The sequence below is a fragment of the Aotus nancymaae genome, unplaced genomic scaffold, assembly GCF_030222135.1.
Source record: "Aotus nancymaae isolate 86718 unplaced genomic scaffold, 86718_ANA_hifiasm-v0.15.2.pri h1tg000062l, whole genome shotgun sequence".
Lineage (NCBI taxonomy): Eukaryota > Metazoa > Chordata > Mammalia > Primates > Aotidae > Aotus > Aotus nancymaae.
The window spans coordinates 4,140,024-4,157,443 of record NW_026988476.1 but is presented as its reverse complement, the minus strand read 5'-3'; the positions used below and the strand labels follow the sequence as shown (position 1 = coordinate 4,157,443).

General features: G+C 45.1%; 1 protein-coding gene across 11 annotated transcripts in view; it reads right to left on the bottom strand.

Moving 5' to 3' along the window:
- Window positions 1-2,526: 2,526 nt before the first annotated feature.
- Window positions 2,527-17,420, bottom strand: part of NPAS3 (neuronal PAS domain protein 3) — an 859,804-nt gene continuing 844,910 nt past the window's right edge. For 5 of the 11 annotated variants that reach the window (XM_021674908.2, XM_021674909.2, XM_064365776.1 and 2 more), the window contains 3 exons: window positions 13,244-13,391; window positions 9,396-9,520; window positions 2,527-6,962 (listed from right to left, as the gene is read on the bottom strand). In XM_021674908.2, coding sequence (XP_021530583.2) covers window positions 5,596-6,962; window positions 9,396-9,520; window positions 13,244-13,391 — 1,640 coding nt within the window. In that variant the 3' untranslated portion in view covers window positions 2,527-5,595. The remainder of the gene's footprint in view (window positions 6,963-9,395; window positions 9,521-13,243; window positions 13,392-17,420) is intronic. The other 6 variants (XM_021674907.2, XM_064365773.1, XM_064365774.1 and 3 more) reach the window with 3 other exon arrangements.

The following is a 17,420-nucleotide window of genomic DNA, read 5'->3' as shown; positions in this document are numbered from 1 at the left end:
GTGCTACCGCACCCAGCTAATTTTTGTATTTTTTAGTAAAGATGGGGTTTCAACATCTTGGTCAGGCTGGTCTTGAACTCCTGACCTCGTGATTCACCCGCCTCAGCCTGCTAGTTGACATCCATCTTTGGGAATTATGCTCAAAAATTAGGTTTGCCTTTTTCTTTTTTTCACTACATGATATGAAATGTTGGAAAAGACATTCTTTCTTCTCTTCCAAATCTTTGACCCTTTATACTTTTTGAACCTGGATAATAATCTTGGCTTGAACAAACTATCTTCTGGGCTTGGGATATATTATCTCCTATCTTCAGTATAATACATAGGTCAAGTTGATTTTCAAATTGCTTTAAACATTCTCAATGTTACATAGACTTTGTCTAGGAGTAGGGGAAGACGGGTAAGAATTATAGTCCCAAAGGGCTAAAACCAGCTTCTTTTTTTTCTTTCCAAGACAGAGTCTTGCCCTTTGCCCCAAGCTGGAGTGCAATGGTGTGATCTCAGCTCACTGTAACCTCCGCCTCCCGGGTTCAAGCAATTCTCCTGCCTCAGCCTCCCAAGTAGCTGGGATTATAGGCGCATGCCACCACGCCCGGCTAATTTTTATATTTTTAGTAGAGACAGGGTTTCACCATGTTGGCCAGGCTGGTCTCGAACTGCTGACCTGGTGATCCGCTCACCTTGGCCTCCCAAAGTGCTGGGATTACAGACATGAGCCACCATGCCCAGCCTTAAAACCAGTTTCTTTGTGCATATATGTTCCCTCTTGTCCTGCCTGCTGTTTTTATTTAAAAAATGTCTTGTTCCTCATTGCCAAATAAACTAGCGTAAGTTTCAGCTGGGAGGAAGAAGGGAGGAGTTACAGAGAGCTGTCTGTTGGCCCCTGTTCTGTCACCTGGAGACTAGAGCTTTGATCAGTTGACTTGCTGCCAGCCTGGCAACGGAGAAGTCCTGTACTTCCGGGGAGCTCAGGGCTCTGGCCTTGTTGCCAGCACTGGGGCTGGGGAGGTGGCAGGGCTTCCTGATTATCAATGGGTCTGAGCCCAGTGCTCACTCACTCTTTCTAGCTGAGGGGAGTTCTTTATTTCATTGTGACCTATTTTAGCATTGATAGATACACATAAAGGACAGAGAACTTGTTGATGCTAAGAGAGGCTTGAGTTTGGGTAAGAATCCAGGATTTCTACCACTTCTACTGCAGAAGCTCCAAATACGGTGAGGGTTTCAATTCAGCCATCACCATGTCCTGCTTCCCGTTTCAACCCTCACTGCTCCCACCTCCAGATCACAAAGCTGCTGGGATGTCCAGAAGTAGAAGTGTTATGGTTGATGAACAGCATCAGCCAATCCCACACTCAGACAAGGACCCCTCTGCCTTGTGGGACCCTGCCCCATGCAAAGCTCTGAAAGCCAGCACTGAGTCAGTTCCATCAATCCCTACTAGACAGGGTACCTTGGTAAGCTGCCTTCATCACTCACCATAATCCACTCAGCATGGTTTCCAGCTACATCAGTTTTTGACTTCTCAATTTAGCTATACTACATCCTTCTGACTCTCAAGAGCAAAAGGGGAAGAAATTTTAGAAAAGTGGTTCAGCAAACCCAGTTCTGTGTTCTCAGTCAGCCTCTCCCTATTCCCTATTTTAAGTACTTAATTTGAAGCTCCATCTAGGGCATAGTAGAGGAACCCAGAGCTCTACACCTGAACCATACTTCTATGTTCGCCAGTCTGAAGTGTTCTTCCATTAATAAATAAACAACCCCCACATTGGCTAATGTCACTGAAGACCTTAACCAGGGAAATGGTATTTATTGTTGTTGGTAGCTTCAGACAAAACTCCCCCAGTTCAGCCCATTCATAGTTCAGTTTTTGGAGATCACAGACTTAACAGTTGACCTACCTTATCCTTAACTTTGGGATAATGGCTGACATTTTTTTTTTTTTAAGAGTAAGCAAGCAACTGACCTGCCTTCAAACCTAACAGGCCACATGCTACCCTAACCATAATACAGCATGAACATGACTTAATCAGCTTGTCTGGAGAAAGAAAATACATATTTAGTATAAAAACAAGATATAAGCAATGGAACAGCTGGTTATACATTATAGATTGTAATAAATGAAAATATCGAGTGCATTTTAAATGATTAATGTATGAAAACTGCCAGCCCTCACTATGCATTAATCAAGAAAAAATGCACACTTCCCATAGTGGTTAATGTTGCAGGCTCGTTGTTCAGCTTTGATAATGTGCATAGTAATGCTCAGTATGACAATGAATTGGGGTAGCTGGAAATTTAGGATGGTTGCAAGTTTGGTGTAGTATTTGGATTAGCATCTTATTCCGTGCCTTGTCAGCCTCATCAATACACAAGCTACATATTTTTTCCAAAACTAGCAAAAATATGAATGCATTTTTTCACTTTTTTTTAAATAAAGAATAATGACCAAGGTACCTGCTTAAACAAATACTACCAGCATTCATTAGTCAGGATGATTACATGTAAAAGAAATGATGCCAGATAGTAACAAATCCAAGAGAAGTTTATTATGAAAATGGCACCTGCGGATGAAAAAAATTAAGTTACATAAAGACAACCATGTATGTGACATGTATGAGAATCTACAAAAGTATAAAAAGAACCCTGTTGTAAATGAAGTATGTACATTTCTGATTTGCAGCATTATCAATGGTCAATGAAAAAAAAATGTTTCAAAATAAGCCAGGCACTCAGGAAGTTAGGTCCGGTTAGCTTCACACAAAACAAATGTACCATAGCTGTCACTTTGTAACGTTTTAATAATTTTTTTTATATATATATCGTAGAGTTGGTAACACTGCTAAGATTTTTACGAACAGAATATCCCTTTCCCCATTATTCAGCTACTTGGCACCAGTCTCCTCATAAAAGTTTTCATATATTTGTACAAGAAATAGTTAAAAACACAGACACAGTCTTCACAGGTAATGAAGTGTTTTTTTTTTTTTTTCATTTTGTAATTTTAAACACTATGGATTTAGACAGCAGCTGTGATTATCTGTTAGTTTAAATCACCAGAAATAATTTTGACACAACACAGAAACATTTATAAAAGAAAAAAAAAACAGCTGTCTAGCTGTTCTTTGTAGCTGATAGGTGCATTCCTTTGATTGTTCGATAGCTAGAGTAGAGCTTCCAAAATTAATCTGTAAATTTCTCCATCGGCCTTCTTCACCTTCTAAACCTACTTCAATCCTTCAAGTAAGCTCGCTATTAAAATCTGTGGCATTTAACTTCTTTTTGTTCTTATCCCACCATGGTTTGGGCCCAACTCATGTAATCAAAGGTCCTAGAGGAATCTACTCAACACAGTGATATTCAAAGGACAGCTGAGTTACTATATTAGCATTGCACTAGTAAACAAATATATATGACAATTCTAGATTCCATTATCCCCTCCCATTTTGTTTCTTAAAAATGTTGGTTGACCTTTGAAAGAATTTTCTGTCTCACTGGTAATTGCTTTATATATTGCTCCATCAGCCAACCTGAAAGGAAACCAAAGAAAAGCACCCACTGCTTATAGGTAGAGCACAAGGGACTCTGGGAATGTTAACAACTGAGGCTATATGGCATCAATTTATTTATATCTGAGCATTATTCTTCAGTGCTTTGTGTTGCACTCCAGAAGAGAGAGTCATACCCAGAATTCCATTGTGGGAAAAATGGCTCCATTAACCTTGAGCTAGTTAAGAGTCTTTTTATCTCTGAGAATGAAAGAGATTTGGGGGATGGGGAAGGGATGAAGAGGAGGGAGAGGGCGAGATGGGAAAGGGAGGGAAAGAGAGGAGAGGTACGGAGAATATACACCAGCAAAGCAATAGCAGGAATTTTAAAAGGTAAAACGGAAGATTCACAGACAGTAGAAGCAGCATAGGGTGACATTACAGAGGAAGGCCACCACACAAAACCCACTAACCCCCAAGAATCACTGATTCACTAGGACTGCAGGAATGGGACTGTACCACTCCAGACTAGAGATAGAGCACAGAGAAGACAAAGGACAAAACAACTACATTAGCTTAGTATATACTGCATATAGAAACACACATTGAAACTGCAATGGGACTGACAGCCAAGGACACGTACACATTGTACACATTACAGTTCTCACATCTGTTATTAGATGCCTTAACAAACAGCTGCCAAAAATGAAGTGGAAGAAGAATTTATACTTGACAGTCATTTGGAGTGTTTGACACCACACTGATTTCTGGCAACAAAGACAAAATAGGATTTTTTTTCTTTTTCTTTTTTTCTTTTTTTTTTTACTTAATGTGCAGTTTTCAGTTGCAGTTATCTGTCTGAAGCTTATTAACCCATTCTTTAGTTTTAAAACTTATTGGTTTCAACTCAGAAATAAGAACCAAAGGGAAAGAAATTCCATCAAATCAAATCAGTCCCCCACAATACAACCTTCCATTTTTTTAAGCAAGAAATGAAAAAAAAAAACAAAAAAAAAAAACAAAACTCAAAACCATGTTAAATATTTTCCTTCTTTTACTCCGAAGTGTTATTGAAGTTGCAAAATTAGCCTCAGTTAGACTGAGTAAGGAAAACAAAAAGCTAAACAAAGGCAGTATGTACCTAAATGCTCCTCAAATCAGTTTGATTGAGTTTTCCAACAGCCCCTTTAAAAAGGGCTTTACTGACCCATTAAATTTAATGTGAGGCTATGTTTGTTAGTTGGGAGGTAAAAAATTTTAAGTCCTGCAGCAAACGTTAATGAGGGCTTTGTCTTAACTAACCAAGGAGACTGCAGCAACGGACTCCAGACCAGGACAGAACACATTTTGTTTTTTCCCCCAAAACCCAGCCCAGGAGCTGCATTTTGTATGAAGACATTACAGATTAATAAATGATAGCACCATGGTTTTAGAAATTAAGTTAATGTTTCAGTAATTAACATTTAGTCCAACTTTTTTTTTAAACATTCTAGTCACAGGCCAGAAATTAAGTTTAAGAACCCAAATTATTTTTATGTGCAAGTAAGAAAATCTTAAAATCTTAACTGTAAAAAGAGAATTAAATTCTGCATAAAATTCTAAAATACTATTCCCCCTATTTTTTAAAGGAATTAGGAACAGAAACAAAAAACCACCCCATTTCATTTGACTTAGTCAAACAGGGCATATTGTTTATGCTTGTCTCTTTCCATCTTGATCATATCAAGATCTTTATGAAGAAACCCCAATGGTTGTCACTTGAGAAATCTCTTGACCACAAGACTGAGTATTCTATGGCAGAGGCATATACATATGAAAGACATCTTAATAAAGATGCAAAGGAAAGCAAAACAACCCAACACACATCTTAGAAGAAGACAAAACGGCAGGCAACTGGTCTTCTGACCCTCTGAAGGCAAAAAATAAACATATCTTTACACGAAAGTATAAGTCAAGTGAAAGAAAGAGGGGATGGAATGGGGACCGTCGTGGCGAGAGAAGACGCTGACCTGCTCGAATTCAAAGTGCTAGAATTAAAGGTCTAAACGAAAACGCCGACGATGCCTCCTCCGAGCGGGGCCTGGCCGGGCCCAGGCCGGGCGGCGCCTCAGTCCTCCTTGCGCTCCAGAGTCTGTGCCGCGTGGATGCCGTTGCTGTAGACGGGGAAGGGCAGCGTGGAGAAGAGTCCCTCGGCCGTGGTGAACACGTTGCCGGCGGGCATCTGCGTCAGGCTGGCCGCGCTCACGGCGCCGCCGAACGGTCCCGACATGTTGAGCCGGTGCACGTGGTGGTAGAGCATCTCCATGGGCGTCTTGGGGTCGAGGCCGAAGCCGGGGCTGTTAACGTCCACGAAGTTAACAGCGTGCGCGTTGGGCAGCAGGTTGCTCTGCATGGCCAGGGTCACCTCGGCGGGCGCGTAGCGGATGGTGCCCGTGGTGTAGACCCTCTGCGCGGCCGTGCTGGTGGCGGCCAGGGTCCCGGTCACCCTGTGCACCAGCGGGAGCACGACGTTGCCCGCCTGCAACCTCTGCAGCGCCTCCAGGTCCCCAGTGTACAGCAAGGAGTTGGACGCGCTGGGGCCGCCGCCCCCTCCGCCGCCGCCCCCGCCCCCGCCGCCGTTCCCGGGGTGCTTGTCCCGCGGGGACGCCGAGAGCGGGGGCGACAGCGGGTCGGAGGCCACGGGGGCCAGGGCCGCGGTGGCCGCGGCGCCGAACTGAGTCTTGCGGGCGGCCGCGCCGTCGGCTCCCGGCGGAGTGAGGACCGAGTCGGGGATGGCCACGTGCAGGCCCCCGCCGCCTCCGCCGCCGCCGCCGCCCTGCGGGGAAGGGAAGTGCTCGGAGCTGGGGGGCTTGGTCATGCTGTAGGGGGACTCGTTCCTGGAGATCTCCCGGTTGGGCGGGTAGTTCCAGATGCTGCTGTCGTTGTCGAAGTTGATGGGTTCCGAGATCTCCGTCTTGATCTTGAGCACCGAGGCACTGTTGGGGGAGGACAGCAGCCGCGGCGGCTCCACCAGGCCCGCGTCCAGGCCGCCCGGGCTCGACGCGCTGGACAGGCGCCGGCGGCTGGCGCGGCCGCCCTTCTGCCGTTTCCGCCTCTTCTTGCGCTTCTGGTGCTTGCTGGAGGCCTGCGCGCCCGCCTCGCCCGCGCTGTCCGAGTCCTTGGCGCTGTCGGACGTGAGCGACTCGCAGTTCTGCAGCCGCAGGTCCGACTCGCTCTCCACGTATCGCTCCACCTTGATCTGCATCGGGCCCAGCGCGCCGAAGCCGTCCTCGCCCGCCTTGGGGTTCTCGAAGTCCGAGTGCTCAAAGCTGTCGTCGCTGTCGCGGCTGTCCGGGTTGCTGGAGCTGTGGCCGTCGTCGTTGCAGTTCATGTCGTTGTCGCACGCGTTGCCGGATTTCTTCCGGTCGGGCTCCGGGTCTTCGCTGTTCTCGGACTGGTTCCCCTTCTCGTCGGACTTGGAGTTCTCGTTGTCCTCTGCGTGGGGCCCGCGGCCGGCGAGGCGGGGGAGAGAAGAGAGAAGACACCAGGTTAGCGGGGCGAGGCGGCCTGTCACCCGCGGGGGCTGGGGCGGGAGCAGGGCAGGCGTCGGTGCTCGTCACCAGCTTCGCCATCACCGTCAGAGGACTGAAAGCCGGGTTTCTCTCGGCTGAGGGCCTGGATCAGCGGGAGGGCTACTCAAAGAGCGGGCCGTGGACCCGCTGCACTGGCGTCATCTGCCCACCTGTTGCAAATGCAGACTCTCTGCTCCCACCCAGGTAGATTGAATCAAGTTCTGCATTGGAATACGACCCCCAGGTGATTCTCAGGCACACTCGAGTTTGAGAAGTCCCACAAATATACTGAGGGAGTCAGGTTAACTAACCTGGAATAAGGTGCGATACAGAAAAATGGTAGCATGCAAGGTGACTTTCTAGAGAGTCTGCACTTTCCCTTGGTGAATATTTGTTCATTACTGAGAGCCACTCTCCCTCTTTCTATTATATTTGTTCATTACTGAGAGCCATCCTCCTCTTTCTATTATATCTTTATTATTTATTATTTATTATTATTATTGGCAGGGCCTCCCTCTGTCCCCCAGGCTGGAGTGCAGCAGGGTGGTCACTGCTCACTGCAGCCTTGCCCTCACTGGCTCAAGGGATCCTCCTGCCTCAGCCTCCCAAGTGGCTAAGACCACAGGTGCCCACCACACACCCGGCTAATTTTTGTATTTTTTTGTAGAGACATGGGCTTTGCCATGTTGCCCAGGCTGGTCTCAAACTCCTGCGTTCAAGCAACCCGCTCACCTTGGCCTCCCAAAATGCTGGGATTACAGGCGTGAGCCACCGCGCCACCTCACTGGATGTCTTATTTTTATTTACTTGTCTCTTCTCCCACTAGTATATAAGCTCACTGGGGCTAGGAATTTTTCTTTGTTTCGTTCACAACTACATACTATATTAAAAAGGGGCAGAGACTACCAATTTTGTAACTTTTTATGTCTTTGTCAAGAACATTCGAATTAATGCAATTTAGGGATAGGAAAATAATGAAGATCTGCCTTGAGTACTCTGCCCTCCTTATGCCTCCCTGAAGCTGGGTCTGGAGGAAGAAAGGGATACATGCTTATGATGCTGGAGCGCAGGTGCTCTCATGATAGGGGGTTGTGGTCAGGGAAACCTAGCTGCCACATTTTAGGGAGAATAGATTTTCCCAGTAACATAGCCTCTGAAGATTTACGGATGAAGCCTGGCTGGCAGCCTGAATTAGAAGCTGTGGTCTTTGCCTCCCCTTCTGTAGCAGGAGAAGTAGGGTTAGAAGAGGTTTAGGGTTTTCTTGCAGCTGTTAAATCCTACAAATTTGGTGCTTCCTGGTCTTATGTGTGTCTCTGGAAGAGGGCTGGGGATGGGAGAAAAAGCAAATTTTTATATTAACTTTCCTGTGTCCCAAAGAACTACTCAGGAAGTCTGCTTCCCCAAAAGAAATGAAAATGCATGGATTTGTTCTGCACAGATTCAGGAAATAAGTAACAGTCCAGCACCCTGAAAGAGGCATTGATTGAGGCCATTAAGTATCCTACTTTAGAGGCTCAGTCCCAGCCTGGTGGGAATGTGAATATTTGGGGCTCAAAGTCACAGACTGTCTTGGAGCTGGCCCTAGGACCTGCCTCCAGTAGAGGCCAAGAGCTAGCAATGAGGTTAGAGCAGGGCTCCCTCTGTGTGGCCAGTGGACTGACATTAAGTGATTGCTAACAGCAACAAATCTCTCTCTCTTTTTTTTTTTTTTTTTTTTTTTTGAGGCAGAGTCTTGTTCTGTTGCCAGGCTGGAGTATAGTGGCGCTATCTCAGCTCACTGCAACCTCCACCTCCTGGGTTCCAGTGATTCTCCTGCCTCAGCCTCCCGAGTAGCTGGGACTACAGGCACCCATCACCATGTCCAGCTAATTTTTGTATTTTTAGTAGAGACAGAGTTTCACCATGTTGGCCAGGATGGTCTTAATCTCCTGACCTTGTGATCCGCCCACCTCTGCCTCCCAAAGTACTGGGATTACAGGTGTGAGCCACTGTGCCCAGCCTTTCTGTATATTTTTAAAAAGAGATCTGTCAGATCTCAAAAGCACTCTCCCTTTCTTCTGTGTGTAGATATATACACACAACTATATATATATCTACACACACACACGTATTTATACAGCACCACATACCTATATGTATGTACATGTATACTACATACAGGTATGTAGTGGTGTACAATTACATACGTGTGTGTGTGGAGAGAGAGAAGGAGACTCAGTAATAACTTGATGTGACATCTGTCTCTCTGAAATGTGGCCAGTTGCTTTGCCTCTGATGACGGCCCTCTGGCCGTGGCCCACCCCCATGTGTGGTGGAGAAGCCATCACTGCAGAACATGGAGAAGAAGGAATAATACCTGTAATACCTGAGGTGTCTTTAGAGTCTGACTCGGAGTCGGATGTCTCCGAGGATTCAGACGTTTTCTCCGGCAGATGGGGCAGCTGTGCAATGTCCATGGGCGTGTCCTTGTACTCAGGATTGCTGTGGGAGGGAGGCATTGGTCAGGAGTGCAGACACCCATTCTGCACGGTTTGTTTGGACCATCTTCTCCCCAACTTCTTTGTCCCAGACGTCTGGAGTTTAGAAAGTTTCAAAGACTAAACATAAAATCATTTCTCGGCTCTTCATGAGATTTTACGGAAGCTTGGCTTGCATGTGCCAGGGTACAGGTGCACCCTGCTGCAATGATCAAATATCCAAATGCTACATGAAAGCCACGTAGAAACTTAGATAATCAGGTGCCACTGGGGGTCAGGGAACTGTGCTGCTTGACAGTGCTCCCAGGGTAACACCTGGGGGAAGGGAGGATGAGAAGTACCCTCAGCAGTTCATTCCCATGCCTCCTGGTGTGTCCTGTCTTCTCTTGGACTCCTAATGAGTCCATGGCCTCAGTACTCTTGTCTCGGCCCCTTGATGTAGCTTCTCAGCTGCTCAGATGGCTCCCACACTATTGGTGGAGCGGCAGAGCCCTTGATCTGACAGATGCACAGGTGCACCAAGGGCTGCATGGATTATGGCTACCGAACTGTTAACACACCCATTACAATCACATTTTCATCTGCTCATGTGGTGTACACCTGTGGCTTGTTAGCTGGAAATCTGATTGCAGTGGAGGGAGTCCCAGTGTGAAGGAGGCCCTAACAGAAGGATCTAACCTCACTTGCATAAATGTGCTTAATTTTTGTTCTATTTTTAATTTGGAAACAAGGCTTTTCTGGAAGAGAGAGCATGTTAAGCCAGTTTGACCTGTCTTCTGGAAATGCCACTCTAAGGCCATCGGATGTATGAGGAGAGTAGGCTCCTATAATCTGAAGGCACAAGGAAATCCTCCTGCTTCAAAATGGGAAATGTCTCTTCTATTTTTCTGTGACGGCTAACCAAGCAGAGACTTAAAATTGACGATCACTGACTCATTTGCTAATCTCTAGCAAAACTCCTATGTAAAGAGTCACTATTTCAGTAACTACTCTAAAAGTGCAAATGTTCCTGGGAGGGGTAATTCACTAAAATGGACTATCAGGCATTTACTCCTTAGTGTGAATTAGCTTCAGCAGCAAAGCTTTCCCTAGATGATCAGATGAGACTAATGGTGGGAAGGTGGACTTAGCACGCGTGCCATGCCAGCTCCGAATACTCTAAGAGTCTATAGTTAAGTGTTATGATGGAATGGGAAGAAGACTGGAGGAGCGGTGATTTCAGAACAGGGCAGGACAAACCTGGATTGGGGCCCAGGTACAAGGGTCTGGGAAGGAGGAAGTGGCATGAAAGTATTTCTCAGGGAAGAACGAAAGACAAGAATGTGGGAGAGAAAACCAAACTTCTGCAGTTGCTATTTTGCCAGCGCCACATCATTTTCTTCCTAGATCTCTAGCCTATGGGAGTGATACCAGTGAATGGCTATCTTGGTGGCGTTTCCCCTGCTAAAGCCCATCTACATTAGTCTTTGGGGGCTCACAGATCACTTGCCCTACAACTTACAGTCCCTTCTCACTGACTTCAGGGAGGGTGTTTAGGTCAGCTGAAACAGGTCTTCTGTGCCTGAGACTAAAGCTTTTGAGGTTGAAGACTGGTCTTTGATACCTCAACTTCCTTCCTATCCATATGGATTTGATGGAATAGAATCACCAAAGCTCATGAGTTTGTACCATCTGATCCTAGGCTAGACCAGTGGTATTCAGAGATTGACTACTTAAGTCTTCTTACTCTTTGCATTTGTGGGCAGAGGAGGAAGTCATGAGGCAGATGAGGCAGTAGGAAAGATCCAGATAGGAAGAAATCTCATGGAATGGGAGTAAAACCACAGAGATGACTTCACTACCTATGTTTCGTCAACATGGGAGACAGACACTGCTAGCCCCAGGGTGCCTGTTACTAGTGTTTAATTCTTAATGGCGATGGGTCTCGTCGTCACAGTATCATTTTGCCTAGCAAAAGAATATCAGTGCCATAAGACCTTATTCTGTTTTCTGTCTGGCAGATGAGTTTGTATAGCCACCTGTATTGCATATAGTAATTATTCCATAAAACTCTGTACAAGGATTCCTTGATATCAGAACTCATCTTGAACACATCACAAACATGGGGGAGACTTTGCATGGAAATTAGGCCTTGGAGAAAGCCGTATTCAATACACACTTTTACCTTTAGAGAGAATTAATGTAGAGCAGAAGAGGTCAGAAAAGGAAATAGCAAGTAGATAAATGAAGACTCTTTTAAGTGGTGCACATTAAGGCCCTCTCTAGAGCAATAATCATTAGTGTCTGATTGATATGCTGTTGGTAGCAAGCACATTCATGCCTTCAAGTCACCACCAAAGTATCTGAACACACTCGGAAGGGCCAGTGTGCTGATGAGCCATGGTTGTTAGCTTCTCAGCTCCATTTGGCTGTCTCAAAGAAAAATGGGATTCAGGTACTCCCTGTCTAAATTATCCGCCAAAGGGCATCAACTTCCATTCATAAGACCTATTGGAAATTCTCCTACTCAGACCACGTGTGGCTCTGCTTGGTGGCTTTAGCCCAGGAGAAGCCAAAGACCAGAATGATGAGGGTGGGAGGGAGTCAGGCCACGTGCTGTGATAGCTTCATGACAGGATGGGTGGAGGACCTCCTAGAAAGCCTGCCCCCAAACTCAGATGGCCTAGTCTGCAGGTCTAGGTTGCTTTTCTGCTGGTTTGAATCCAAAGGCGGAATGTGGATTGGGAAGGGGAGAGAAGTGGTGTCTCACACCAGAATTTAGAAGGCTTGGGTTCACTTGCAGACATAACATTAAGGACACATTTTAAGAGCAGTAAAACTTGCCCAAGATCACAACACAGTGGGCCAGAAAAGGATTGTCTTCAGTTTTATACCACTATTGTCTTGATTCTGGCAAAGCAACTCACTTTGTTTACCAAAACTTGAATGCCCAGGAAGTCAAACACTATGTAATATGCTAAGGGCATTAAAGGGATGAAATATAAGAGGAATAGAATGTTCCCTGTCATTTTTCTCCCATTCCCTTTTACTTAATTTTCACAAGGACTGGAGTGTGTGAGTGTGTGGGGTTGGGGGGGTTGGGGGAGGGAATGAGGAGATACTTTTTTTTTTTTTTTTTTTTGAGACGGAGTTTCACTCTTGTTACCCAGGCTGGAGTGCAATGGCATGATCTCGGCTCACTGCAACCTCCGCTTCCTGGGTTCAGGCAATTCTCCTGCCTCAGCCTCCTGAGTAGCTAGGATTACAGGCACGCGCCACTATGCCCAGCTAACTTTTTGTATTTTTAGTAGAGACGGGGTTTCACCATGTTGACCAGGATGGTCTCGATCTCTTGACCTCGTGATCCACCCGCCTCGGCCTCCCAAAGTGCTGGGATTACAGGCGTGAGCCACTGCGCCCGGCTGAAGAGATACTTTTTGAATGCTTCAGCTGTAGGCCAAAGTCTGTGTCCTTCTGGCCTAAGCATTTGTGGGAAAACCAAAGCAACTTCTGCAGAGATGCCCAAATGCTGACAGACCAAGAATTACGGAAAATCTTGCAAGTCCCTTCCAACATAGTTCGATCTTCTCACATTTATTTGAATCTTGTGGAAACAGCAGCAGAATTGCCATGAAATTCCACCCCAGGTACTGTCAAAAGATAATACTCACGACATGTCAGCCATTATTAACCATAGGGCTGCATATTTTACAACCGGGACAGAAATAGAAAAGAAGTAAAAATATACCTAAGAAGGTAATTCACCCAGATGATATTCTTTTCATTTGCATTCTTGGCGTTAATAGCTATGGTGGCACTGGACTGTATCCAAATATATCCTCCATTCTTCTGCATCCAACGATAGTACTTTGTCACACACTGACCCTTATTCAGCACTGGGGAGAAAACAAAACAGAGGCATTGTATTAAGACTGGGATCAAATAACTGTTTTTTAAATCTCTACACAACCTCAAGCCTAAAAATGGGAGGACCTGCACCAAGCCAGGGGTGGCCTTCTGGATGCTTAATATAGAATGCCATTAGAAGGACAAATGAAATCAACAATTCAGTGAGGCGGCAGCTCTGAAGCCAGGGTTACTGGCATTTGTAGCAGGACTTTATTCCGTTTGGGGCAGCCGTGGTGTGAAAAGAATGAAAAGACTACAAATCTTTTTGGCTCACGGAACACCTAATGCGGTGTGGATATTGTCGATGGGTTCGGCATCAGATGGTAAGAAAGGCAAATTTGTATGTGATGTATTCATAGCTTTGAGGTAGACCTCTTTGAGATTCTAGATATTTGAATGAGTCCAGAGATGCTTTACCCCGCGTCTTTGATCATTTCTCCTCAGTGTGAGCAATCTCAACCCGCATCCTTATATGTCTGTCCCTTTTGATCTTGTCTAACAGAATTTACAGTCCTTGGATGAACTAAATTGATATTGGTCAGTCGGGGGAGATTCTAGTGAGACTTCGCTAAACGTTGGAACAAAATAAATTCCCTAGTGGAGTCAGAGAGAAACACTGGCCTAAGGGAGGCACAGAATTGACTTGACTGGAGCCAAACAGAGTGACAGCTCCACACAGACTCTGAAATATGGCCCCAAATGAAGGAACAAGTAAAAACAATCAGTAATGTGAAACGGTGCCATTAAATATCCACTGAAAGAAAGCTTTAAAATGCAGATGTTAAAAATGATACTTTAACCAAAATCTCGCCAAGTTGAAATTGATTTGATTTGTATCTGGGTACTCCTGAGCTAGTAAAAGGGGAAAGTGCAGTAAATCATTCCCTGAAATAAAGTGCTGTGGATGGGAATGGTTTAAAAGGGTGCCGGAAATGTGGAAAACCTGCTGTTATTACTTGGATACGGATCGCAGCAACTCGGCGCCCCCCAAAAGCTCACCGGCTGGCTGGCCACTAGAGGGCAGTGTGCACTCATCTACGTCGCCCATTTTTGGCATGTCCTTGTCTCCGTCTGCTAAAATGAAAAACCTCTAACTGCTGTAATAAATTTGGCTAAATTAGCTGCTAAATGGTTATCTCAAGTAATATGTATTTGCATTAATCATCTTGCTCTAAACCAGAACAAGCCAGAGTCCTAAAGACGTAGTAAATTCATATTGTCCATTTAATTACGGCTAATAAGTGCTTCATATACAATAGTTTCATGAAGTACATTTAGATTTTTTTTTTTTTAAAGGGGTGGATGGGTGTAAAGGGAAGTCACTTTGGAAAAGAGCTGTGTTTAAGGCTGTTGAAGCTCTTCTCATCATTAGCCATTTCACTGGCTCTGAAAGTGCTCAAAAATCACACGTCCATCGATTATATCCATAAACATATAAACTTGGAAGGTTTTCTTCCATTCTCCTTTTTTTTTTTCTCGCAGCACACTAACTAGGCGGTTATAAAATCTGGTAATTATGTCTTAACTGTGAGTTGAAAAAGCCTTACTTTGATGAATGTTTCAAATCATAACAAGTTTCATTCTGGAACTCCTCACAAGTTCAGAGTGTCTTTCAGGCCCGGAACTGTCACCTTCTCTTGGTGGCGGGGCTCCACAGGTTGCATTGTTCTCTGCTTTTGTAGGCAATTGTAAGTTCTGCCATTCTGCATGCACGGCTTCCCAGGCTACAAAACCGCGTGGTGAAGCTGAAAGCAGTAAAATACTAACTCCGCCATACAGCTCTTCTGTCAAACCATTGTTGCATGCAACAAGATGTGCTTTTATTCAAATCCTCTCAGCCTGGTTCACTATTAATAGGGAACGATGGGTTATATAATTCTGTCCACTATTTTCACCGAGAAAACTTCCAGCACCCCAGTCAGTGGTTGAGGGTATAAATCTTGTCTGCTTTGTATCCGAAATGAAGAATAATTCCAACTGGTTCTAGTATGTCGAACAAAGGCAAAGAGACTAAGAAGCCCTTTTTAGAATCACATGAAGATTACATTGAGATGGCAGGCCAGATCAGCACAGCCTGCCTGGGAGTTCTAGACTAGAATTTGATCAAAAGCAGGCAACACTTTAAAAAGAATTATCTCCAGTATACAAAGTATAGAAAGGGGCAGAGGGATAAAGGTAGAATCTGCAGAATCAACGTAAAGATCAGCCCACCTCCTTCCTGATAATACTTTCTGTTAATAAAATCCCAGTTTGGAAATGGATATCCAGCCAAATGTTTGACCTCCGTGGTGGTGTGCACATATGTGTAGCGAAGGGGGCCCAAAGGCTTCTTTGCTAAGGGATTGTATGGTGTCATCTTTTTGAGTTACAGTGGGATAACTCCGGGTCTGCTTAAATGGATGTGTGTTTCCTGATAGGATAGATCCAGCATTCATTTGTTAGGGCCCATGAATACAATAATACAGCTTTCTTTATCACCCAGGCCAAAGGTCAGCTAGCAAAGAGAGGAGACCTAAATGTGAGAGAGGCAGGACAGGTGACTTCTGATGTGAGGTGGTATCTGTAAAAAGACTGAAGGGGGTCCGGGTGCGGTGGCTCACGCCTGTAATCCCAGCACTTTGGGAGGCCGAGGTGGGTCGATCGCCTGAGGTCAGGAGATCGAGACCAGCCTGACCAATGTGAGGAAACCCCATCTCTACTAACAACACAAAATCAGCTGGCATGGTGGTGCATGCCTATTATCCCAGCTACTCAGGAGGCTGAGGCAGGAGAATCGCTTGAAAACAGGAGGCAGAGGTTATGGTGAGCTGAGCTTGTGCCATTACACTCCAGGCTAGGCAACAAGAGTAAAACTCTGTCTCAAAAGAAAAAAAAAAAAGGACTGAAGGGGAAGGGAATTGCTCAAGGCCTCCTTGGGCTTCCTTGGGGAGTCAGGGAGCCACTTGATCGCCCTTGACTTTCTGTGGTGAATACCACAAAGCAGGTTTGGGAGCCCACCATAGGCAGCTGAAGAAGACAAGTCTGACCCGACCTGTGGTTTACCCTGGGCCAGTCTGACAGACAGAATTCCTAAAGGGTAGACATTCTTCCTTGGTCTTAGATCATAACTCTTTCCTAGGGATTAGTGTTTTCTGAATGAGACCACCCAGGCGCCAGTGGGAAACTAGTTAACTACAGATCCAGTGCAGAGTTAGGACAAAATATTTACCAAAATATCACCCAAGTTGCTTTTGGTTTGCAAGAGATCTTGTAAAAGAAATCATAACGTTTGGGAGGCCAAGGTGGGTGGATCACTTGAGGCCAGGAGTTTGAGACTAGCCTGGCCAACATGGTGAAACCCTGCTTCTACTAAAAATCCAAAAATTAGCCAGGTGTGGTGGTATGCACCTGTAATCCCAGCTACTAGGGAGGCTGAGGCACAAGAATCATTTGAGCCTGGGAGGCGGAGGTTGCAGTGAGCTGAAATTGAGCCACTGTACTCCAGCCTGGGTGACAGAGAGAGACTCCAACTTAAAAAAAGAAATCATAATGGAATTTAGCTTCTTTAAAAAATGAACAAGAAATACTTTTTGCTTGCGCCTCCAGAATATAAATTTGTGACTCTGGGATGAAGCTTCCTTTCTTGAAAAAAAAAAAAAAAGTCCTATTGGCAAATCAGTTGGATCATTCCAGCTGCGCCAGAGGCAGGATCTGACAGCTTTTCCTGAGCTCATGTGGTCCTAATCAGCTCAAGAAGAAAAGCCACCTTGGTGCCAGTTTGAAAGAGATTTTTAGTGTGTAATAAATTAGAGAACTTGAAAAACACAGGTAAAAAAACTTTTTTGATTCTCTTTAGTCCTGTGGCAGTTGTTTTTTAAGTTTTAGATTTAGAAAGCAGTGAGAAAGGAGAAAATATTTGTATCAGTTTATTTCATAAAAGTCCTTTTGTGGGAAATAACAAAAATAACCACCATGTGAGTTACTTGATATACAAGTCCTTAAAAAGATAGTTAATTGTCCCTTGAAAAGAGATGGAT